The 25,897-nt window shown below is 46.9% G+C and overlaps 1 protein-coding gene across 1 annotated transcript in view; it reads right to left on the bottom strand.

Annotated features, from left to right (window-relative positions):
• Positions 1-501: 501 nt before the first annotated feature.
• The window catches only part of WDR44 (WD repeat domain 44), a 45,481-nt gene continuing 20,085 nt past the window's right edge, over positions 502-25,897 (bottom strand). Inside the window, exons 3-20 of the mRNA XM_028714305.2 lie at positions 25,731-25,805; positions 24,055-24,709; positions 23,696-23,826; positions 21,695-21,790; positions 19,291-19,427; positions 16,170-16,253; positions 15,788-15,894; positions 14,461-14,612; positions 12,039-12,177; positions 11,874-11,938; positions 10,224-10,337; positions 8,896-9,018; positions 6,773-6,964; positions 6,402-6,503; positions 5,197-5,312; positions 4,507-4,634; positions 2,883-3,014; positions 502-1,637 (exon numbers count right to left, since the gene is read on the bottom strand). Coding sequence (XP_028570138.2) covers positions 1,543-1,637; positions 2,883-3,014; positions 4,507-4,634; positions 5,197-5,312; positions 6,402-6,503; positions 6,773-6,964; positions 8,896-9,018; positions 10,224-10,337; positions 11,874-11,938; positions 12,039-12,177; positions 14,461-14,612; positions 15,788-15,894; positions 16,170-16,253; positions 19,291-19,427; positions 21,695-21,790; positions 23,696-23,826; positions 24,055-24,709; positions 25,731-25,805 — 2,643 coding nt within the window. The 3' untranslated portion in view covers positions 502-1,542. The remainder of the gene's footprint in view (positions 1,638-2,882; positions 3,015-4,506; positions 4,635-5,196; positions 5,313-6,401; positions 6,504-6,772; positions 6,965-8,895; positions 9,019-10,223; positions 10,338-11,873; positions 11,939-12,038; positions 12,178-14,460; positions 14,613-15,787; positions 15,895-16,169; positions 16,254-19,290; positions 19,428-21,694; positions 21,791-23,695; positions 23,827-24,054; positions 24,710-25,730; positions 25,806-25,897) is intronic.

Genomic DNA, 25,897 nt, shown 5'->3' with positions numbered 1-25,897 from the left:
AACTCCAGTCAGTAATTTGACAATTTAAGTTTCCAAGTCACTTTCAAGCGCAGCCTCACATAGAGGGCAGTGTAATAATCCACTTACCAGTCCTGTGGCCAAGTCATCTCTGTCTAAACATGGCTGTGGCTAGAAATAGGCATTCCTCCTAGCCACCTGAGGCTCGAAGTGACATTGCTGGGTCCCGAGTCTGCCCAGGTTACAAACCTACTCTGCAGCCCCATCTAGGACAGGCTCCTTCTGGACTCAAGAACTTGGAACACAAACCACCTCTGTGCTTTTAGGACTGAGTTTACCTTTTTGGGCCCATACCCAGTCCATCACTACCTGGGAACACCTGTGTAACACCTCAGCTGAATCTCTAGATTCAGATGGAACAGAGGCACAGAGCTAAGTGTCATCTGCATATTGGTGACACTTCTTCACCAGTTGAAATCAGACTCAACCACCATCTCTGAGCCATGCAAAGAATGATGATGCAATAAAAGGACAAAAAGCAACTTCTCTTTCAACATGTGCAGTTTTAATGATGCATCTTTTCTTTCTCCTCTGAAACAGGAACCATCAACAACATTTTATGGGTTGCAAAGCCCCAAAATGTTATTTCATTGGTATATCTTATGAATATTTACAAATACCTTTAAATTCAGTTAGCTCTAAACAAACAAAAAACCCAACATTTTTTTTAAACTACAATGCTTTAAAAAATATGTAAACAATTTTATTTTACACTGTTGTAAAATACAAGAATTGTTCCTAATGCAGCTTAATTTTTTTGTTTAAGGTGAGCATAGCCCAGTGCCCATGAATAAGGAATGAGAGACTCTTTCATAGAAATATTGTGCTCCAGTGTGCAACGGAAAGAGAAAGGAAAAGGTATATATTAAGAAAGGAATCTAGAGTGCACAACAATTAGAAGACAAGAGAAATCCACTTTAGAAAACATTGATACATGGTTGCTGCTAACCCGTCCAGGCCAAGGGATGGAGGAAGGGCAGAAAAGACCTCACAGAACATTACAGGATCCGGCCACAAATTCAGCTTTGTTAACATAGATTTAGAAATAGATCAGCTTTGCTGGAAACAGGAATCTGGAGAGGGAGACTGCATGACATCTTTGCAAATAATAAAAATAAACATAAAAATCCCCAACCCACCCTGGGAACCAATAAATTAAATTAAATATTCAGTTAAGCTGTTTGGTATGTGTCACCCCCAAAAGGGCAAGTGAATATCTCATTGCCCTTTTCATGCAGAATCCTGTGCATGGCGAACAGTTGCTTAGCAAAACAATTTTTCAGAGAAATGCAACGCTGAGTTGCTGTTTTGACCACGTCATTTATGGGCCTCTCTTTCTATTCTAAAAGCCGGGGGGAGTTAATAGTTGGGATGCTGCTTCCCCAGGAGGTCTGATGGAGCAGCTTTAAGTGAGAGTTCAAAAGATAAGCCAGCCCTCGAACTCTATATTATACTTTGCTTCTCTGATCACATGATTCATACCCAGGTACCATCCATCATGATGCTGTCGAGTTACCAATGATTTCAAGATGTGTTTTTCTTCTTGTTGATGAAGACTTTGATGGCTCCGGTAAAGTCAGCCGACAGAAGCACTTCTGTGTGATCTGTCTTCAAAGCTCCTTAAAAGGGCAGAAGAAGCTGGTTTAGGAAATGGCACCAGGCATGAGGTAGCACACAGCAAACAGGTTAGGGGAGGGAAGCTCAGCTCTGCATGCACAGGGCTCCAACATCCCATCGCTGGCATCTGCATCTGCAATGGGTGATGGGAAAGACCCTGGAGAGCTACTGCCAGCCAGAGTAGACAGCACTGCACAAGATAGGCCACATTCATCAGAGACTAGGAAAACACTAGTCGTTCACTTAACCCTGCTTTCTGCATATGCCTCAAGGCAGCTGGTAAAATAAAAGCACACAATAAAAGCTATAAAACACACACACACACACACACACACACACACACACACACGAAGAAGAAGAAATCTAAACTCCAATTAAAAGGGGGCAACTGGAAGCAGCCTGGAAGGCCAAATCCAGTTAAGGCTCCAAGAGAACACAATGGACTACTCCTGTTTCTGAAACAGAACAACGAAGGTCATCAGGCTGAGAGTGGGCAATCCAGTGTCTAGATGTCACCACTCCAACAGTCATCTGCCTAAGCCCCAAGGGCAGCCTCCCAAAACTGATGGACAGATTGGAAGACTGTCTTCTCCAGTATTAGGCAGCCCAGCACCTGGCCTTCATACTCAAGAGGTAATCGCGGAAAAAGCCCAAGCACTGTGTCCCTTCCTTGATGGTTGAAAGCAGAGTTGAAAGCAATTCCCTAGAAATAAGCATGACTTGTGTTATCTGCTCAATAGCATAGAAGCATCATTTACAGCCCTCCACTGACATCTTTTCAAGGGTCTTCCAGTCCTTCACTCAATCATTCACCTTCCCATTGTTTAACAGATGGAGAAGTTACTTGTGCAGTGTGGGAGAGGAGAAATCACTCAGGATAACAGAACAGGGGAGGCAGGGAGAGAGAGAGATGAAGGGCCAGGCCTGAGAGCAGCCCTCTCAGGACTCAAAAGGAGCCGCTTGAAATCCCCAGCAGCAAGAGAAATCCACTAAGTTCAATTTAGAATCCTTCATTTCCCATTGACTCCTGTTCTCCCTTCTTATCTTATTCAGTCCTAGTATTCACACAACACTGAGCTCTCTGAAGCAGCTTATAGGTGAAATCAAACACATTTCAGTTGGGATTACCTACCTAATGGATGCGCTACTTCAAGAGCATTTCCCTGCTCAAGGTTAAGGGTGACCCAGGGCCTGCCACAGAGTGCATTAGTTCTCAAAACCTCACCCCGAGGGGATAGGGCACCTACCAGAAGGAATGGGATCAGTTGATTCAGAATCTTCATTTGTGTTTTCGGGCTCCTGCTTTTCAGGTGTATCCAATGATACCATCAAGCTGGGATTTGGGGCAAAAATGGCAGATGTGACCACTGCGTTATGTGCTACAAAGAGAAGAAAAGCAATCAGGACCCACCCTTTGGAAAAAAACGCAGGGAAAACAAGGAGTTCCTTGGAGTATGGAGGTTAATTGTAGGTAACTGGCAGATGCAATGGTGATTTTTAGGGATGGCTCTGATAGGAAGTATTTAAAGCTCCAATTCACTCACAAGGAATTGGTCAGAACAGGGGAATACACTACATGAATACCCACACAAAAACCTGGTTTGCTTCTGATCCTCGAACACACTCTTGCGACCTTTTTTGTTACTGACATGGAATGTGTTCAGTCGCAATTCACAGGTCTGCCAGGCGCTACTCAATTCACCCAGGACAGCTAACCATCTGCCCAAGCCAGAGACCACATAAGAGCCAATTCAAAGATGCCAGAAGGGAACATGGTTCATGCCTCATAAGCTCCTGGTCACCCTTAACCTTTTCAGCTACTGCCTGGATGCCTTCACAAGCACCACCACCCCATCCTAGGATAGTCTAGTCCTACAGAGGACTGCACCATGCACGTAGCCTTCCTGATCACGTAGAATATGCTGTTACCAAAATTGGATTCGATAGAAAACAACTATGCCAAGACTTAAACCCGCTCCTTTGAATAGCACAAGAAGCCCTAATCAAGCTAAGTGCTTCACAGGGGAAGAATAAGTGGTGTGGTTTTGTCATCAGCCATTCATATTTGGAGAAGACTTCTTCTAGCCACTTCAGGATCTGTAACACTCCCAGGCAGGCAGCATTTTCTTATAAGGGCGGCGGGGGGGGGGGGGCACCAGTCGCCCTCAAAATGCTGTTGGACTCCAGCTCCCATCAGCCCCAGTCAGAGGATGCAAGTGGCACCCCAGCAGCATCCCCAGCTCAGGTTTATACAAGATTTGTGAAGAGCAGCAGGGAAAAGGACTGCGCTACATTTCTAAACAGGGGGAATTTTGTTTTGTTTTAAAATGCAGAAGGGTGGGGAGCTTCTGAAATGGCGAACTCCATACCTGTTGCAGTCTGCTCTACCACCTTTCTGAGACATGCGGATCAGATCGCTTTTTACATAAGTATGTTTGTACGGCTGGACAGCAAGCAAGAGGTTTTTGCAGATGTACTGGGCCACCACCTGCAGGGGCACCCCCTTTTGGCTCTGCTCTTCCTGTTCAGCGACTATGTTGCCCCATTTTCATTTACCCCAAACAGCTCCATCCTTAACTGGATCGTTCCAGTGGGCTTTACTGGTTACACTGCTGGAGAGGGAAAGGGAGGAGGCTGGATCTGCACAGAGGCCCAAAGCATTCTGGGAGGTCATCTGACTAGCACTGAGGTCAGAACCCATCAACAAGAGGCTGGCCGTTCTTGGGACACAAGCACTCGGTCACTCACAGGGGGCCAGCTTTTCCCTTGGGATACACAAGTCCCCGCCACATGCACGGCTTAAATTAAGAGGTCTTGCAACTGAAAGGCAGCAGCTTCAGCTCAAACACTGAGGTGGCAGTGGGGCTTCACCTTTGACACCCTCCCAGAAGTCATTGCGGTCCCTCCTGACGGAAGTAAACTTGCTTAAATCATGGTAGGTGCTCCAGATGTAAACGTATTTATCTTCAGAACCACTCACGATGTATGTGAAGTCGTGGCTGAGGAATGAGAGAAGAAAAACAATTCCCAATTACTTTCAGTTCATCTTTTCTTGTTCCCATTGCTTCCTCCCACAAGACAGGAAATTCATGGCTTAAAACAAAGTCAAAGGGTACGCTGTGTGTCAATGTTACTTTGTTTATTACTTTCTTATTCTGCCAAGAGCTCAGGGGGGTGCACAGGGTTCTCTCCTCCCATATCCCATAATGACCTTAGCTACCCTTTGGGTTTGATGAGTTGGGAGATGGTGACTGGTTCAAGGTCCACGTCTTGACTAGTGGACATTTCAACCCAGATCTCCCCAGTGCTGGCTTGAGATTCCATCCGCTACACTACAGAAGAGACCACGAAAAGCACACAAAAAACAAAATTTCTGAAACGCTTAATTTCAGAAGCAGAAAACATGGTCTGTTCATGTATGTATCTATCTCTACAAATATGCAAAGAGCAACTTAAAGCTGCATGATGAAGTCAAGGCGTGCACTGCCTTCTTCTTCCCAGAAAGGGCTGCAGGGGGAGGGAGTCTAGGAAGTCCTGGCTATGAGCCACTTCTTTCTTTACCTGAAGCTGGCTTTGATCTGGCTGCTGCTGTTGACATAGCCCTTGTATTTCATAGACAGAGACAAATCTCTCAGGTCATAGAGTCGGATTCGGGAGTCGTTTGACGTCACCAGGATCTGGCAAGAAAAGTAAAAATAAATAAATCCACCAGCGGGATGAGTTGAGAAGTAGAAGCTAGACTGGCCTGCCATTTCTGCACTGAGCTTCAGAAATGACCAGAGCTCAGGCCTATCCAGATGTCAAACTCTGTTCCCACAGAAGCATTTTTCCACCAAGTGGAAAATGTGTGGGATCTGCTGGCAGTGAGGGAAGAGCACTCTGTACATGCTTAAATGCTCTCCATTACTGATCTAGCTTGCTCAGCAGAACCAAAGTTGAGACAGTTTCTAAATCTTCTCATTGGAGAAACAGAAGGGCTTCTTCCGTGGGTTGACACCCTGAGCATTAGCCGGCCTCTGAATCTCCTTCCAGCCTTTTGAGTTGAGGCACAAAGAGCGGGGGGTGGGGGTGGGGTGGGGGGGTTGCTACATACTACCATCAGCTTTGGCACTACTTTTCAGGGTATTCTGAGTTCATGCTCACTGTAATGTTGACATATGGTAAATTGTTAATTGTTGGTTTGTGCATGCTGTATTATATTTTTTTACTTCATTTGTTACTATAATACTGTAACAACATTATCAATGCAAACATTAAAAACACATTTTCAAAAACAAAGATCATAGGACAGACAGCATCATTGTGTGCCATAGACCTGGTTTAATATGTGCCCCTTCTGAAAGCTCATCCACAAAAATTCAGAAAACAAAGTTGCCAGCTATACATCTACACAGATGGGCACACCAACTGAGCAGGCACTTCCATGCGCCACTGCACACACGGCTTGGCAGTAGGATCACAAAGGAGGGCCAGCCCAGCAGATCTCAAGGCATGGGAACTGGCAGTCATTCGGGGCTTTCTAAGTTTGCAACAAAACCATGCATTGGGCCCAGAAGCATATCAGCAGTCAGTATTGTTTGTGCAGGGCTGTGTTACACGGGTTCAAACAGAAGCACCAGGCGCAACTCTGGAGGCTGCACTCTGGACTAGCTGCGGCTTCCTCACCATCACTCCAGGTTTGTGAAACTATGCAAACATTAAATGGACTTGTGGAATTGGACACAATGACCAAAGAGTGCGAGTGTCTTCAAAGTAAGAGGAGCTACCTTGTTTTCTCCTGGCAGTGGCTCAATTCCAGTGATTTTCCTCCCAACTCGATTCCGCCCTCTAGTTGACCGCACGTGGATCTGTGTATGATACTTTAAGTGCTAAAGAGAAATAAAACAAGAAGAAATTCATTGGAATATACACACAGGTTCACCGAGCTCTGCTCTGCATCCTGAAGTGGCCAAAACTGGATTGGAACCCGGAAGCAGCTCAAGGGAAAACAGTTGGTGTTGGCAGTGGGTTCTTGAGACAATATTAGTCCGTAAAATGGGGCTTCTTTCTGAATGTTTTGAACCACAGCAACCATCCTACTTACTGGTTGTCTCCCTTGAATGAACCAGGTGGCATCAATTGTGGCAGCAGGGCTTACCTCTGTGTCATAGAAGATACACCGGCCATCATAGGTGCCAATAACAGCGTATTTGCCATTCTGGCAAAAGTTGGCTGCTGTGATCAGCTTGGTCTGCCCATCCACTTCATTCCAGAGGGCCACTTTTTTGTCAGGAATGTTCCAAAGTCGCAGCTTTCCATCCAGCGAGCCACTTAAGAAGTATCTGTCATCCTAAAAGAGGATAGATGCCACAAGAAATGTGTTATTGGTGGCAACTTCTTTGAGGCCTTCTAATATGTTGTCTTCACCCCACTGGAAATGGACACACAGGTACAGGGCCAACTTTGCTCTATTAGAATCTCACCATTCCTGACATTCAGGTAAACTTTGGTGTCTGCATGAGTGCAAATTCATGGGCTTGTTGTACATCACACATTCTCAAACATGCAAACTGAGGTTGGTAGGTCCCACAGGCACCATCTTAAGATAGGTACAATGTGTATCTTGATAACTCTTTCATGTACCCTTACTCATAGAAGCACAGAATTGTAGAGTTGGAAGGAACGCCAAGGGTCATCTAGTCCAACCCCCTGCATTTCAGGAATGACAGATAAATGATCTCTGACAGATGCCCATCCAACCTCTGCTTACAAACCTCCAATGAAGGAGAGCCCACCGCCTTGTGAGGTAGTCCGTTCCACTGTTGAATACATCTTACCATCAGAAAGTTCCTCCTCATGTTCCAGCAGGAATCTCCTTCCTTGGCATTTGAATCCATTGGTTTGGGTCCTGCCCTCTGGAGCAGCAGAAAACAAGCTTGCTCCATCTTCCATGAGACAGCCCTTCAGATAATTGAAGATGGCTATCTTATCACCTCTCTGTGTTCTCTTCTCCAGGCTAAACAAAGAGCAGGAAGCATGGAGAAGAGGATAGCTTCCAGGTTGTCCATTGAAAGTGCAGTAAGAGAGGGCGAGCTAGGAGTGACAAGAGGCAGACCGAGGAGGATGCCTCTTGCCAGAAACTGCAGCACAGCGCAGGGCCTAAATACTGCGGTATTTCCTGCACATCTGCAGCTCACCCAAGAAGTCCGGACAAGGGTGGTCCAGAAGCCCCAGCTGGTGCTGCAGTTGGTGTGTAGGTTCGCCCTTGAGGAGGAAAGTGGAGCTGAAGGGGGAGTGGGATGCTCCAGGAGCACCCTGCAGCTGGTAAGTTGGGGAGGGGTCACTAAGAGGAGGAGGAATGCAGAGAAGCAGCAACAGCGGCTGCAACCAGAGCAAGTTATGGGTCAAGAGGAGCGGCAGAAGAAATGGGAAGCAGAGGCGTCAGTGCTTGGGTCCAGGTAGCACAGAAGGAGCAACAGTGCTGCCAGACCTCAAGGCAAAAGGTGGCCAACCAGAGGTGGCAGGGGGGACAGACACTGGTTGAAGCTCTGAGGCTGCCTTGGTGTGGGGTGACTGGGCTCCGTGTGGTTCCAGTGGGTTTTAGATTTCCATGGAGCCTGGGGAAAAGAGGGGAGCAGGAGGGGATACCTGATGACCCCCAGCCTCTGATCTGTTTCTTTCTTCTTTCATTTCCTTGGACACTTGCACATGGGAGAGGTTGAGCTGGCAATCAGGAGGTGCTGCTTCACAGGAAAAAGGAGGTGGTGGAGACGACTGGGGAGACGCTGTAGGTTTTGTGCAAGCCCACAGAGGAGGGAGAGGAGGGAACAGCAGCACCAGTGTCCACCATGGACTTTGGGGGGTGGGGTGGAGATGGGCCTGGTTTTAGTGCATGGTTTTAGTGGACTGACCTGCAGGGACACAGCATGATATGCTCCACAGCGGTAGGTGGGGAGAGGGAGGGCCCATCCTTGAGACAGTTATGGTAAGGCTGTGGAGAGGGGGTAGGATTGTACAGAGCAGGTAGCATGGAGAGAGAGAGGGTGGAGTGTGCAGGGATGTCCATGTTTATCCTGGTGGCACAGTGTGGTTTGGAATGTATTTTTGAAGTGTGTTTTATCGTCTATGGTGCTAGTTTTAGTGCTTAATAAAGCCTATTGCAAACACCTTATCATCCTGGCCCCCTCTCCTCTCCACAACTTCCAGCTTGACACACAAACTCAATCCTCTATTCATATTTAAAATTCAAAACTGGGTTAGAAACGAGGCCATCTCCCTTACCCGTGGATGGAAGGCTATAGCAGTGACGAAGTCAATGTGCTGGAAACAGCAGAGGCACTCCCGCCTGGATATGTGCCAGAGCCTGACTGTCTTATCCATAGAAGAAGAGAGTAGAAAGTAATTCTGGGGGGGATCAAAATGGCATGCATTATTTCTGAGATGTATAAAATATAAAGAGAGTGCAGAGCCCTGATGCAATCTACTGTTAAGTTTCATCTATTCGGCATGGAAGAGATCTCTCTCATTGCTTGCAGTTCAGCAAAAAGGGATTGGGGAAAAGAGTAAGCCTTCATGCGTGCTAATGATGCGAGTTCACTTCAACTAGTAAGTGCAGCAGCAGCAGCAAACAAACTCTGGTTACAGGACCAGAGAGGTTCCTCCAGGAGATCAGGAATGGTGGAAAGATTTTGTCTGCCTCTCCTGATCTTTCATCATGGCCGACAGCTGTGGAGTGGGTGTGTTACTGGCCCACGGAGAGAACAGCAATGTACCCCTATCTGGGCAGATAAACTATATGATGATAATGATAATGATGATGATGATGATGATTTATTTCTTGTACCCCACCCATTTGAGTGGGTTGCCCCAGCCACTCTGGGCATCTTCCAACGAAATATAAAGGAACACAACAAAACATCAAACATAAAAAGCTTGCTGAAACAGGGCTGCCTTCAGATGTCTATGAAAAATTAAGAAAAAAACAAGGACATGAAAAACTGATTTCACTGTTTCTCACGATGTGGATGGGAAATTGTTATCACTACAATAAGCCTGCAACTTATGTTCTGTGGATCGCAACTGAAGCCAAAATTACATATCATCAAAAGCCAATGCCAATGTCATTTTCCCCAGAACCCCTCCTTTTTGCCACGTGCGTAAGTTGTGGGCTTACAGTACAATAAAGTGATGGGGGGGGGGGCCCTGGTATTTCTTCTCCTTAAGGCAGCTTCTCCCAAACCTGCTGCCCTCCAGGCATTCTGAACTACAACCCCCATCAGCTTTGATTATTGGCCACACTGGTTGGGGGGCTAATTGAGCTGCAGGCCAAAGCATACGATGTAAGGTCTGCTTCTCTGGCTGCACCCTCCTGTCCTATAAAGTTAGGTGCCTTATCCACTGTACTGTCCCATTGTGGAATGATCCCAGGTGGGCCACAGCTCAGTGGCAGAGCACGTGATTTGAATTCAGAAGGTGCCAGGTTCAACCTCCAGCATTTCCAGGTAGCCCTGGAAACGGCTCCTCTTTGAAACCCCGGGAAAACCTAAACACAACTTGAAAACAAGCAATATATTGCTGCTCCTATTTATGAGAAGTCCAAGATGTCTTACTTTAGACCAGGACAAGTCCAGGAGATCTGCCGTGTGACCTTTGTATTTGCAGAATGGCCGCTGGCGAAATGGTGTGTTTTTATCATCAGGGTCCTCATCGGCCCCACTGCAAACCTAACAAACAGATATACAAGAACTGTGAGACGCAGGAGGAACAGAGAGTCCCAAGTGCATTGAGAATCCGCAATTAGGGATCCTGTCAATAGCAGGAGTTACATTCCCACTGAAAGGAAAGGTGTTCTGGAGCTCCATTAGCACACTACAGCTCCTGTTCCTGAATTGGGGAAGTGAATGCCAGCATGTTTTTAAAACCTCTATCCCTGCAAACAGTGAGGACTAGGAACTTGCTTTAAATAAAAGGCAGGTGGAGTGATGATTTTGGACTAGTCACTGTCCTCTGCCACATGAAAAATGCTTGGGAAAACTCTGACAACACTGGAGACAGGTTGCCCAGATGTAAAGGTAAAGGTACCCCTGCCCGTCCGGGCCAGTCTTGACAGACTCTAGGGTTGTGCGCTCATCTCACTCTATAGGCCGGGAGCCAGCGCTGTCCGCAGACACTTCCGGGTCACGTGGCCAGCGTGACAAGCTGCATGTGGCGAGCCAGCGCAGCACACGGAATGCCGTTCACCTTCCCGCTATAAAGCGGTACCTATTTATCTACTTGCACTTAATTGTGCTTTCGAACAGCAAGGTGGGCAGGAGCTGGGACCGAATGACGCGAGCTCACCCCGCCGTGGGGATTCGAACCGCCGACCATGCGATCGGCAAGTCCTAGGCGCTGAGGTTTTACCCACAGCGCCACCTGCGTCCCGGTGCCCAGATGTAGATATGTACTTATCAAGAAAGCAAGCCCAGTGACTCTGCATGCAGAATGGAGCTCTCTCTACACTCTTGCTGCAAGCTTTTGCATCCCTGCTTTTCCTCCTTGCCTGCTGTATCTCTTCAGTGAGATAATGTGCACTATCAGCCTCACCTTTAAATAAGCTTGTGGAAGGTAATTGTTAGGTTAGGAAACTCAGACAGCAAGTGGAGCACTTAATTACCTCCAGCATTCAAATCCAAAGTTATGCTAAGAAAGCAGCGTTAATTACGCAGATGTCAGGAGAAAGATGTGATGTCCTTAATAACCTACTATCAAGTTAGCTCTGGGTATTCTACAACCCCTCCCTCCCATGTTGAATGGTTTCTACCTCTGGTGATTTGTGCCTGAATGAGATTTAAACCAGGAGACCTGTGCCCCTTACAGTCAAGGCCTCCAAAGAGGAAACCACAGGGTGATGGAGTGGAAGGGGAAGGGTCCGTAAGTCATGGGAAACTACTGGACTATTGTGTCAGACCCCCCGAGGACATATTTCAGTATACTTGTCTTATAGAAGATAACATGGACCACAGCTCATATTGCCAATCTTCTTTATTACTTTAGAACTTCCAAAATAGAAACTTGCCCTGAACATAAGAGTGATCATGCATTCTAGAGAATAACTGTATTCTCTTTTGAGATGATGAGCTGTTTAACATGTCTGTTTGCATTATTTGTGTGTGGCAGGAAAATGTTTTTCCCGTCGTTTTTCTTGGTTCTTCCCCTTAAATAAAAATATCAATTATTTAAGGGTAAAAAACAAACAAAAAAACCAAGGTCCAACTTACCCCCATATCGTTATCTGACTTTGAAGAATTCAAACTCTCTTGAGATGGGGAGGGAGACACGCGACCTGAAACACAACGGGGGGGGGGGGGGAGAATTACAGCTTCCTTTCAAACAAGCAATTGTTTACTTGGCTTTCTACCTTCCAAGGAAGGAGCAGGCTGTACCTTCTGTGTTGTACTTCATCCGCATGTTATTGAAGTAGTCGAAAGCATTCTTCAGCACCCAGATTCTCACCACATTGTCCTGACCCGCTGACGCAAGCAAACGGCCACAGTGTGAGAACTTCATTGTCCAAACGGCGCCCTGTTGAGAAAAGCAACAACTGTCAGGCTAGGAACACTGGCACTTCTACCATCAGGAGAGACTGGTCACATACAAACAGTGTTAAAATGCCCATTATTTAACTGTTAACCTGCCTTTCATCCAAAAGCTCCACTGTGATGCATATGGGTTCTCCGCCCCTTCCCCCCAACAGCCCTATGAAGTATGCTGAGCCGAGTGTGCATCTGTGTGACCAGCTAACATCATCTAACAAGCTGCATGGCTCAGTGAGGATATCTACCAGGGCTTTCTCAATCCTTGCCTGACACACGGAGAGGTGCAGAGATTAGCATACAACACAGACCCCACTCCCACAGGTGTACAAACAGGACATTAGGGAGTAAAATAAGTGAGAGAAGTGTGTCTTGTGAATGAATTTTAGTGGCTGCTTAAAAAAACACAACACAGTTCAATTTTTTATTTTTAAGTAACTTATAATAAGATGCTTTGAATGGTATAGTGGTACCTCAGGTTACAGACGCTTCAGGTTACAGACTCCACTAACCCAGAAATAGTACCTTGGGTTAAGAACTTTGCTTCAGGATGAGAACAGAAATCGTGAGGTGGCGGAGGGAGGCCCCATTAGCTAAAGTGGTACCTCAGGTTAAGAACAGTTTCAGGTTAAGAAAGGACCTCCAGAACGAATTAAGTTCTTAACCTGAGGTACCACTGTATTTCGAAAAGTGGAATATTAATAATAAGCCTGCCCTGACTATGACAATCTTATTTGTTTATCTAAAATATTTATATATCACCCTTCCTCAAATTCCAAGGAGGTTTGCAAAAATATTAACAACAGACATATAATTAAACAATAACAATTAATTAGTTTAGTCAGGCACAGCCGACCTAACTCTACTACCCACCTCCAAAGAGCCACACTCTCCATCCTTGTTGTGCCACCCCGCCCTGCAAGCCCCCCGCTCCACTAGTGTACTTAACCTTCCCACATCAGAGGAATTGCTGCAGACAACAGCAGCTGTTATATGGTTCGGATTATTTTTAAAGAAGTCTTTGGTGCACCTAAACCACTTCATACTACACGTTCTCCTAATGAGTTCCTGGGTCATGTGTCCTGCGGTATCTTCCCTGCCTTTCAATTCATTTTAAAAATCACTTTTTAGGGTACCACAGGAATCTAATTTACCCTTGTCAAAATGAATGTGAAAGTCAAAATAACCAATGCCTAAACTAACTGCAGCCCATTATAACCCAGCAATTTCTTAATGTTGCTTTGAAGGAAGTTTTAAGTTAGCACAGGCTTCCTCAACCTCAGCCCTCCAGTTGTTTTGAGACTACAATTCCCATCAACCCTGAACACTGGTCCTGCTAGCTAGGGATCATGGGAGTTGCAGGCCAAAAACGTACGGAGGGCTGAGGTTGAGGAAGCCTGAGTTAGTAGTTTTTGGTACCTGTAACCCAGTGCTCTTGAGGTGGTATCCCCCCCTCCTTGTGGCCCCCCTTCCCCAGCCATCCACTAGTACAAAAATGCCCATTACAAGAGCAAGGGCCTGCTAGACCTCCTCAAGAGTAAATTTTGTCCTAGGTGTTCATTCTGCTCCATGTTGGTCTTATCTTGATACAGGAGTTAACGCTCTTCTACTGCAAGATTGTAGTACTTATTGCTTACCGTATTTTTCGCCCTATAGGATGCACTTTCCCCCCTCCAAAAATGAAGGGGAAATGTGTGTGCATCTTATGCATGTGCGTCGATGCCCCGTGCTTCGGGCAGATGTCCGCAAGCCTCATGCGCAAGGCTTGGGGCGGCAGCCTGCAGCCCGAAGCACGGGGCGCGCTGCGGAGCATGCCCCGTGCTTCGGGCAGATGTCCGCAAGCCTTGTGCACCCGGCGGGAGGTCCCGCCGGGCTCGCAAGGCTTGCAGGCAGCAGCCTGTTCTGGGGGCTGGGGAAGCTCGGGCTTCCCCCACGCCTGGGGGGGAAATAATTCCCCCCCCTTTATTCCCCCCCCCCAATCTAGGTGCGTCCTATGGGGCGGTGCGTCCTATGGGGCGAAAAATACGGTTTTTATAATGTTCTTCAGGGGGAGGGGTGCCTACTATATTCCCGGTATTTTGCCTAGGCATATTCCAACCTGTTTCTTTCCTTCTGGTACGAGTCATTCACTGTTTCTCTGCCATTTTCTCTTCCAGAGATTCCTGAAAGCCCAATGAGGAATTTAATGGCTTCTGTGGGATCCCAATGGCAGATTGATACCGCCAAGTGGGAGCGGAATGGTTTGTGAGTGGAAGCAAAAACCACAACCTACCATATGCTCTCCACTGAGATCCTGGACAACTTTAATTTGTTCAAAATCAAACGGCCCCTTGAAGCCATGCGCCGCCTTGAATTTCACTGGCCTGGTATACGGCATGCCTTCATCATCGCTTGAGGATGGGTCATCTTGATCAGTGTGGAATACTAGGAAGAAAACGAGTGCCTGGAATCAAAGCCTATTACCTTCTGCAAAACTCCAACTGGCTCAAAGCAAATGAGGCAACAGCAGTGGATATAGACAGAGAGACAGATAGATAGGAAACTCCACTATACGGAATCAGGTCATTATTGGTCTATCTAGCTTAGTCTTGTCTACACTTCCTGGCAGCAGCTCTCACGAGTCTCAGGAGTCTCTCCCAGCCCTACCTGGAGAACCTTGAACTCTGTGCATGTGTTGTATGTATTTAAATGTAGAACTATGTCAAATGGACGTAGAAATTTACATATGGACAAACAAAGCTGACTTATGCCAAGTCAGGCCAGTGGTCCTTCTTGCCTAGTACTGTCTGCATTGACCAGCAGCAGCTCTCTGGGGCTTCAGGCAGGAGTCCTTTTCCCAGCTCCACTAACTGAGATTCCAGATATACAGACAGCTGCCCCATGCAGAGTCAGGTGACTGACTCATTTGGCTCATTTAGCTCAGGGCTGTCTCCTCTGATGGGCTGGCCTCCTTCCCATCAGCTGAAACTTGATCCTTAAAAAAACCAAGAACAAAACTGGAGATGCTACTGGGAACTGAACCTGGAGCCTTCTGCATGTGAAGCAGGTGTTCCGTCTCTGAGCAACAGCACTTGCCCCGCATTTAGTGTCTGCTTTATATTGCAGTGGAGGGGAAGGACTGATGCTGGGAACCAGCAACCTGGGCCACAGTCACACCAAACATTTAAAGCACCATGATACCACTTTAAACAATCATTACTTCCCCCAGAGAATCCTGGGAAGAATGGTTTGTTAAGGATGCTGTGAGACCTCTATTCCCTCTCCCAGAGCCACAATTCTCACATGTTCCCTGGGAAGAGGGATGGATTGTTAGACTACTCTGAGAATCAGAGCTCTGTGAAAGGAATGGGGGGTCTCCTAAAAGGTTCCACTGTGCTTAACGAACTACAGCTCCCAGGATTCTTTGGAGGAATCCATGACTGTTTTAAGTGATATCAAACTGCTTTAAATGTATGATGTGAACCTAGTCTTGGTCAGAAAGTGGAAGGCAAGATCTGAATCACAAACCCCAATCACAATAATGGTAATGAATGAAATGCCCCCCCCCCTTCTGGGTATATTGATGCTTCCCAACCCCAAAAGGTCCGCCTTTCTCCAACCTTCATCTCGAACACTCTTGACTTTGTTGACGGCCCGCTCTCCATATTCTTCAGCCAGGTGCCTTGCCCTCTTGACTGATTTGCCCAAGAACTTCTTCAGCTGAGTCCTGGGGGCGGAGGGAGAGAGAGAAAAGAAAGTTGCCATGAGCAAACATGTCAGATAGCAAATCCATTTAGGAGATGGCACACACGATTTGTAATAGGGCCACGATTTGAAATACAAACATCCATTTGCTTTTTTGCTACTTTTAGTTTAATATTTAGACCCTGCTGCTCCATAAAAACAAATAAAAGTAAAGTAGGAAAATGCAATGGGACTGTATAATAAAAACAAAAATTTTAAAACCCACCCAACCCCTTAAGAAGTTAGTTGTGGCCTTACGTCTTCTGCTTCAAGCGTCCTCCATCCGTGTCACTTTGCTGTGGCTGCATTTTGTCTTCATCATCTGACTGTGCCCCATCGTTACTGTGGAAAAGCAAAATGGCTTTAAACCTTACGTGCCAAGTATCCACATTTCTCAATGGAATCGAACCCCAAAATGAAGTAACTGCAGCTTTATCCTATGTGCTAAGCTACTTAAAATAAAATAAAAGGTTTGTTAATGCCCAATGATGCTTCCAAGCAGTTTATGTATAAAAACCAGTGACATGATCCTTAAGATTCAAAGAGCAATAATTGAAATATACCATTAAACAACCCCATTAAGAGTGGCTGGGGAAACCCAGCCAGATGGGTGGGGTATAAATAAATTATTATTATTATTATTATTATTATTATTATTAAAAGAACAACAACAACAACAAATGTTTATTCGGCTATTACGCCCATCATGAAGCACAACACAACAAAACAAATCAAATAAAACAGCGGACTCGTACAAACCACAAGTAGTATAACACAGTTCACAACTCACAAGGACGGATATTAGCCATTCATAAAAAAGTTTAAGATTAAGATTAAAAAATTTTGGCACTACACTAAAAACAATATCTGATGTCATTATAGAAAATTCTTGTGACTATCAATAATCAGCTAACATTCCGTTCCGTCTCTTGTGCGAGAGGACGGCTGTTAGGAATTTAGCAACCTGTAGGGTAATATAAGGATCCACATCTTGAAGTACCCAGGCAAGCTGTAGGTCTACTGGTTTGTCAGCCATAGGCTGGATTATGGGGTTTAGAATACTAGCACGGGCTGAACTGTACAAAGGGCAGATAAACATAACATGATGTAGAGATTAAAAGAACATATCAATTAAAGTGGAAGACAGGTGGCGACAGCAAAGGAATGTGTGAGCAAAGAGGTGTCTTCACAAGCTAGAAGAATACCAAAACAAATGGGGCCTCCTCCTTGAGACTCCCCATTTAAAATGCTTTCCGCTGGTGCCCATCTGCTGGGCCTCTCCAGAAACTGCTAGACGTTTACATCATTCCTGCTACCAATGATGCTTGCTGGGGATGATGCGAGTTGGGAGTCCCTGAATATCTGAAGGGTACCAGCTTCCCCACCCCACCCCACCTATAGACCACCAAATTTGGCACCTTCTGTAATGATAAAGAACTGTGGGAGAGCTGTGAGAAGAGAGAGAGACTTTCTGCTGTCCATCAGCCAATGGACCACACTCCAACCCTAGGAGCCTTTCCCAGACCATGACTTTGATGAGCAACTGGGAAGACAGGAGTTTGGGGATATTTTTTAAAAAACAATTTAAAAAGTTGTATGTCTTTGTTTCTCATTTTGACCCTTTTACATGATTATGCATGTTATGTGGTATTTTACGCATTGTGACTTGCCGCTATTTTTATCAATTATAGTTTAGAAATTCTTTACTTGTTAAGTGTAAACTTCAATTATTATTTGCTGATATTTCATTGTACTGTTTACTATTACATTCTAATGGATTATTTAATATTGCTTTATTTGATATAAGCTGTTTATTTGAAAGCTATTGTGACATTTAGGTATTGGATTGGATTGTTACTCCCTGTGTGACCTTTGCTGTCTATTTTGCTGCTTCTTCAGCTTGTAAACCGCCTTGAGTATAGTAATATAGAAAGGCGGTATACAAATTAAAAGTGAAATAAAAAAAGAAGTGAAATGACAAAAGGAGGGAGGAGTTCCATGGCTAAGGGACCCCCCCTGAACTAGGACTGATTCCTGGCAGCTACCCCCTACCCTCTCAGAAAGTGGGGCAAGCCAGTTTTGATCCTCCAGTGCCAAACTTACGTATTTTTCGCTCTATTAGACGCACCGGACCATAAGACACGCCTAGTTTTTAGGGGAGGAAAACAAGAAATAAGAAAGCAACGCAAAGCATCCTGAGCTAAGAGGGAGCGCACCTCCATCTTCCCTCAGGAGGCCTTGCGGGGCTATCCCTGAAGCCAGGAGAGCAAGCGGAATCGGTGTGAACCGATCCCTCTTGCCCTCCTGACTTCAGCGAAAGCAAGCCTAGTGGCTTCCCCCCACCTCCCGCAAGAGCCGTGTGCTCTTTAAAGGGAGAGCGGCTCTTGGGGGCTTTTCTGGGAGGTGGGGGAAGGGACAGAGCTATGCACTCTGTCCCTTCCCCCACCTCCTGCAAAAGCCAGGGATAGCCGTGCGTAGCCTCCGCAGGGCAGCGGGATGAAGGCTCCCTGCTGCCCTGCGGAGGCTTTGCGCGGCTAAGCCAGAAGCTAGAACAGCCAGCTGGATCACAGCGCAGCGATCCTGCTGGCTGTCCTGGCTTCTTGCTTGGCCATGCGCAGCCTCTCCCGAGCAAGGGGAGCCCTCACCTCCTGCCCGGGAGTGGCTGCACGCAGTTAAGGCTCCCCCAAGAGCCGCACTCCCTTTAAAGAGGGCGTGGAGTGTGTGTGGGCTTTTCCCCAAGGAGGGAGAAGGGCAGCTCTTCTCCGTCCTCGGGGAAAAGCCTCAAAGAGCCGCACACACACTCCACGCGGCTCTTTAAAGGGAACGCTGAGCAGAGCCTCCCGCCTGCATTCGCTCCATAAGACACACACACATTTCCCCTTACTGTATAGGAGGGGGAAAGTGTGTCTTATAGAGCAAAAAATACGGTAACTAGGCAGGATCACATGGGAGCTGGTAGTTCTTCAGAAACAAAGGGGTTCCAGACCACTTAATGCATTAAGGTACATTTAGTAGTCCACTGTGTGAATTGTGCCTGGAAACAAACCAGTGAAGCTCTTGAGAAGGACTGGAACGATACATTTATATCTGTGTGTGACAGTTAATCGTTTTGAAGCTGAGTTCTGGACCAGCTAAAGTTTCTGGACTGTTTTTCCCCCAAAGGCAAACCCAACAGAAATCATGAGAGAGAACCTCTGGGGCCCTGCAGATGTTGCTGGACTACAACTCCTATCATCCTTGACTGCTAGTGATACTGGCTGGGGTTGATGGGAGTCAGGAGTCCAACAACACTTGCGCCCATACGTAGAAGAGACATTGATAAAGAAATGCAGGCAGGCAGAACAGGCACCACTATCCAGGTGCCGCCCTCAATTCCTACCTGACATATTCCTTGGTCCGCCTCATGATGTGCAGCGTCAGGGGGTTGATGCCCGTGGGCAGCTTCTCCTCAGCCAAACTCAGGGGTATCTCCTCTCCTGTGTCAAGATTCTTGATCATGACGCTTGCCAGGATTTCCTGCAAAGGAAGACAGGACAGAAGGAAGGGTCAATGGACAAGGCTTGTGCACGTGATGAGAGGAACCACAGAAGGTAGCAGCAAAAACAGTTGACTGAACCCAGTGCTGGCGTTGTACTCATCAAGACAAATAAGACAACTACAAAAAAAAACCTGGGGTTGATTGCTATATATGGTCTGCTATCAATGCACCCAAGCAGCGCTTGAAATCCAGACACCTGGGCATTAGGATTGTCCTCCAGCTTCGGCCTTGAGCACCCACCATCCCTGACCACTGGCCCTGCTGGCTGGGGCCAAAGGCTGCCCTGGACAGACCTTTGGTGTGACCTTGTGAGGAAAAATGCTGTGCATAAGGCAGTCTGTGTACGTGCTTTGGAAAAAGGCGTCTGTGCTTCAGGGCCTGCTTAGCAGCAGCTCCTTGTTGATGGGCTCTGAAAAGGGAGAGAGCGCCAAAAGGGCAACAGTCGCTTTTAATACTTATAGGTGGGGCCTGGATCAGGCGGGTTCACTCCGATTGGTCCGTGAAACAGCAGGCCCCTCATTGGCTACAGGTTCTTGTCAGTGGAGAAGGAGCAGTTAACTGTCCGTTGCGAAAAATAACTGTCCGCTGGGAAAGACAGTTGGTGAGGGAGGCTGAGGGGAAAGTGGAGAGCTTGAGGTTCAGATAACGAGATGTCTCTTCCCCAGTGCAAAACAGGGAGGCTCAGGAGAAGAGAGCAAATGGCTGGGTTAGGCTAAGGGACTGGCCTATACAGAAGTCTCCCAAGAAGAAGGCCACACAAGGGTGGTTTTGTGTTGTTGTTGTTTTTGGTTTTTTAACAAAAAGAAAATTAGTTAAAATGTACAAGCAGCCAGAAAAGTTTTGGGACCAGAGACCAATTGCCCCCAGTAACTGGAGTGAATCTGGCTGAAGTGGAGGGCTTAGGGAACGTGGCCTGAGGTAAAATCCCTTTACGCGGTTGGCGTCAGCAGCAGACTCTGGAGTTCTTAGAAATTGCTGTTAAGCACGTTGGACCCCAATGTAACACACATAAACACCCCTTCAATGAAGGATCTTAGTTGATAGCTGGATACCAGCGCTGGAGATGAAATAACCTCATGCCTATGCCTATCATTTTATCATCATCAATTAAATGTGTGTGCTGTCCTTCATCCAAAGGTCTTGGGGCAGTTCACAGCATAAAAAAACACAAAACAGGCACACAGAATACTTATACCAAGCTACCAGGATGTTTTGGTAGCATTCTGATGGTGCTGCATGCGCCTGAAGGCTTCTTCCACAGCACTTCCTCCCCTCTCTGCCATCCCTCCTCAGGCGGAGTAAGAAGAATGAAGATTCAGCTCCCCACATGCCCCACTGACAGTCTAGGCCTGTAGACCTGGAGGGAAGACCCAGTGAAGACTGAGACAGCAGAGGGATGTGGAGAGCGGAATGGGAGGGAAGAGATCCTGGAAGCAGTTTTTTTTTTTTTTAGTATAAAGGGCTCCTTCCACTATGTCAGGGACTGGCAGGGACTGAGGAGCTTGGGGGGGGGGGCTATGGGGCCAGAGGCTGAGCCAGGGAAAGTAGGCGCTGATTTATGTGCCTCCCACAAGGCAGCGGAAGAGCCTGAGGAGGAACAGCCCGGGCTGGATGTGCCAGGAGCAGAGGGGGCCCAGAAGAATCCCCTCTGCCCCCTCCTCCACTGTCCCCCAGGACCAGGTTTGAAGAAACAGGCACAGGGGCAATCTCTCTGTGGCAGAAGTCGCAGATTGCCTGCATGTGCAATGTCAGACAAAGGTACTTAAGTTTGGGTGGAGGCGAGGTCACGCTGTTGCTCCAACTGTGCATGGAGCACTAGCCTGGGGAGGGGATGCTAGCTACTCAGTCACCAGAAGTGAGTACGTGCTCTGCTCCTTAGGAGCCAACATTAAGTATGTGCTTTGCCAATAGAAAATTGAACTGCGAGCCATTTGGGGGAACTTTCCTCCCTCCCTCCCTCCCTCCCTCCTCCCTCCCTCCCTTCCTCTCTTCTCCTAGGTGCTCTGTATTTTCTCTCCTAGGGTGTCTTGAGTACTCCCTGTCCAAGATGGGAGTCCAAAACATCTGGAGAGCACCAGGCAACACCAAACTAGTTGCTGCAATGGACTTGGTAGACAGCATCTTCTCATGGCTTTTTGGCCTCTTGGATCTGCGCACGTATGTATTTATTTTAACACACAGTTCCTGAAAGTCGTTTAAATAGGCAGACAGTAACAGTTTTGACACCAGACCCCCTCCTGGATACCTCATCTGTGAGCTCCCTGCCGGAATTAGACCTGGGTCTCTGAGGCCCAATCACTTCACTTGAGATTGTTTGTCCATCCGCCGACTTTCCATTTTCCTGCAATTACACAAGGGCATTTGCTTACATGCAAAAAACGAAAGAACACATACTGTTTCATGAGCATTTCAGGGCAGGAAAATGGGTCAAAGCACATCCCAGACTATAACAGGCTTTCCGCAGAGCAACATCGTAAGCAAGATCAGTAAAACATGTAACCTGCTTTTAAGAACTGCAGCCAATCTATATGCAGATGCTGTGATTCTAAACTCACACACTAGGGAGGATGCACCACTGAACACAATGAAATTTACTTCTGAGTAAACACACAATGCATTGTAAGGTGGCAAATCTTTTTCTAAACTTTACCACTAGTTGCTAGTAACACGTGTGCACGCGCGCGCACACACACACACACACACACACACAAATGAGCCTGGCAAATGGACTGCTGCAGAGGGCAGGAAGCAGGTGCATTTTCTTCCCACATATACAAATGGGGGTAGGGAGAACTGGTCACCTCTTTAGTTCCTAACTGCAATCATTCATTAGAAGTAAAGGTCCCCAAGCCATAAGGTAGGATTTGCAAGTGGGCTTCTACTCTAGACTCGGCACAGCCCGCAAAGAACAAACCCTGGTGGTGCCAATGGTAGCTCCCTGGTATCTGTTACACAATGTTGCTGAACCTTAGGTCCCCAGATGTTGTTGAGTTCCCATCATCCCTGACCACTGGCTAAACTGGCTGGGGATAAAGGCTAAAGAACACTGTTCTACAGAGAATATTTGACTCAGTTTGCACGTAACGCTAAGCTAAAGAATGGCTAAGTGTGAATGAGCAAGCGTGCAAATACTCTCTGCAAAATCGGCAGTTGCTTCACATCTCTGCTGGTCCTGCTGCTGCCATAGTGCTGCCTAGAGCTAAGCCATGATTTGTCTTCCTGTTACATCTGAACCCGAGGCTCATGGTTTGCTTCAGTCCAGACAAGCCACCAGCCACAGGTTGTTCTTGGCTCATAACTCACAGCTTGTCCAGCAGAAACAAACCATGAGCCTAGGTTTGCACATGGCACTGTCCACCCTGGGCTTAGCATTCACAGACACAGGACCAGAGGAGGAGCAAAGTGTGATTCTTGCTGTGAATACCCACAGCCTCCCTCTCTTCTGCCATTATGTGAACTGGGGTCACATCTGTACCCTTCATTTAAAAGCACTGGTCTTCAACTGGTGGGCCAGGACCAATTCATAGGTTGTGGCCTGATCCAAGGTGGGTCATAACCATCATTCAAATGTATGGAAAAGATTAATAAATCGGTCCCCAAATGCATGCTTGGGTTAAAAGTGGGTCCTGGGTCTAAAAATGTTGAAGACAACTTATTTACAGCACATGGCTTCCCTTGGAGAATCTGGAGAACTGTGGTTTGCTAATAGTGCTGGGAATTGTAGGTTTATAAGGGGGAAACTAGAGTTCCCAGGATTCTTTGGAGAAGCCCTGTGGTTTAAATGTATGGTGAGGGTGAGAACTAGTTTGAAAGATCAGCAGCTGGCTAAAAAGCTCACCAGAAAAGCATCTTGTGTCTCACATAGATGGATATTTAAGGACCCATTCAGAAACAGCACCCAGCACCACATCCAAATGCAGATGGAGAATCATGCTCCCTCATACCATGCTCAGTGAAAAGTAGATTATTAGACAGGGAAAAAATCAAGCCTAGACCCCACCCCCCACAACACGCTGGGTTTTTGCATACTGGAATTTTTTAGTTTGCAGGGAGCATTCCCAGAAACAACCCAGCACCCACATTCAGAAATGCCACAGTCCCCCAAACAGATACACTCCACCATCCTCTTCCGGAGCATGTGGATCAATCATGCACCCATGCTTTGGGGTCCTTTTCCCTCCCACGTTGCCCTGGGCATCAATCATTACTTCCAGTGGGAAATTGGACATTTCAAGTGCCATTTTACCTGTGCAGTGACAATTTTGTCCCCGCTTGTTGCGCTGGCCAGATCCAAGGAAGGCTGAGAATCTTTGGCTATGGACTCCATCAACACATTGGGAGGTAAGAGGCCACCAGTTGAAAAAGTCTCCCTGGGAACTACAGCAAGACATTAAAGAGGTGAGGAGTTTCTACCAATTAAATCAGATTGTGTAGTCTGGGAAAACCAACCTTTACTCCTCCACCATGTGACTCCAGTTCTCACCCATCCCGAAAGCCAGGATGGCAAATACTCAGAGTTGGAGAGAGCTGGAATCCAGCAATGTCTAGGGAAACAAGTAGCCCACCCTTAGTCTGGTACAAGGATGCAACAAAACTAAAACTTACCTTCCAGACCAGGTGTTTTGTGTGTCTCGATTTCCAAGTCGCTCTTCTTCTTCCTTGGCGGTGGGGCAGGCCGAGCAGGGGGCGGGGGCCTTGGGGGAGGGAGGCCTGCTGGCGGGGGAGGCCGGGCAGGGCCAGACTTCTTTGTGCTGGCCACAATGTCTGGCTCTATGTTGAGCTGCCGCGGTGGTTTCACAGGAGGCACCTCATCAGCCACGGATGAATCTCTGGCAGGAAGGAAATCCACAGGTGACTCCAAGACATCCTCCGGCCTTGAGTCAGCTGCCTCCTCACTTTTCAATTCCTTGTCGCCTTCTCCTGCTTGCCACAATGGGATCTCGCTTGCGGTTTCCACTGATCGAGCATCACCTTCCCCCTGCCGATGCTCCAATGCCCCCTCATGGGTCTGCAAAGCCTGCCTGGGCTCCATTCCATTTGCCACAGCCTGGGGGCCCTGGCAGGGGGGCTCTTCATCGTGACCTTGTAGCAACCCTGCTTCCGCAAACAAGAGTTCGGGAATGTGCTGGAGAACATCAGCTCCAGAAATCCAAGTGTTCGCATGTGACGGGGAATCAGACAGCTCCTTTTCTGATGAGCCCAATGGATCATAGTCAAGTTGATGTACCTTCTGGCTTTCTTCAATTATATTGTCAATTATCTAAACAAACAAAAGTGTCACATGCAGGAGCTGGCAGGCAGTTGTCGCTGTAACCTATAGAGACTGTGGCCTGGTTGTGGCAGTGGCATGTCTTGCAATGCTGCGAAAGGAACTGAGCTAGCTAAGCCACCGCACTGAATGCCCTCACTCCTGTGTGTCCACAGCAGGGGTGTTTTTCTGGGCAACAGAATCATATAATTGCGCCCCTGCTCTCAATCCCTGTGAATATATAGACAGTGAGATCATCCCTTGTGTGGGGAAACAAAGATTCCTCACTCAGCCTACTGACAGAACCATATTCTAAACCCACCCAGGGTCCAGAATGCCCACCCTGTTTTCAGAGGGGAACACAGCAGGGATGTTGTGTCTATGCTCTCCATATGTTGTTGGACTACAACTCCCATCATCCCTGTCCGCTGGCCGCATTAGGTGGGGCTGATGGGAGATGGAGTCTAGCACCTGGAATGCCACAGGCTCCCTATCCCTGATTCACAGCATCCTTATTTTAATTGGGGGAGGGGATCCCGGAATCCCAAGTATCAAATTTTTGGGAGACACTGGTCTTTGCAGAGAATAATGATTCAAAACAACTTTTTAAAAAAAGAAGGAAGGAAGAACTTGGCATACACAGACAGTTGCGGAGGCAGGATCATTGTCTTTCAAGCTTCAAACGACAATATGCAATCCAAATGATAATAAATAACATTTATCTACATCTATTAGACAAATCACAGTGAACTGGTGACTTTACTTTTAATCTTTTATTAAAAATCTGCACATATTGAACACATAACAGTTAACTGCTTAATGATTTCATCTTTACTACCAAATTAAGACACCCCAAACTAAGAAGTAATTTAGTTTTTACAAACTCTGCAGCTTTGGAATACTTGCTGCCTCTAACTCTTCCCACGAATTCCCACAGCTGAGAACTGTGAGGATTAATAGGCTCCCAAAATTAAATTAAATGGTTATGTGACTAAGTCTGTACTTCAGGATTTCCATCAACAACCTAACACACCTCTTTAGGGTCCTCTTGCTTGACTTCCAAAGCTCCTGCTTCACATTCTGCTTTCTGTTGACCACTGGTCAGCTCCTGAAAAATAAAGGGTAAGAAAGAACTTGTTATAAAAAGGGTCAAATCCCAAATAATCCAGAAGGCAGCAAGAAACCGCACATCATGGTGAT

Source organism: Podarcis muralis, chromosome Z, assembly GCF_964188315.1.
Source record: "Podarcis muralis chromosome Z, rPodMur119.hap1.1, whole genome shotgun sequence".
NCBI lineage: Eukaryota > Metazoa > Chordata > Lepidosauria > Squamata > Lacertidae > Podarcis > Podarcis muralis.
The sequence above is the reverse complement of the archived record's forward strand: the minus strand, read 5'-3'. Positions and strand labels throughout refer to the sequence as shown.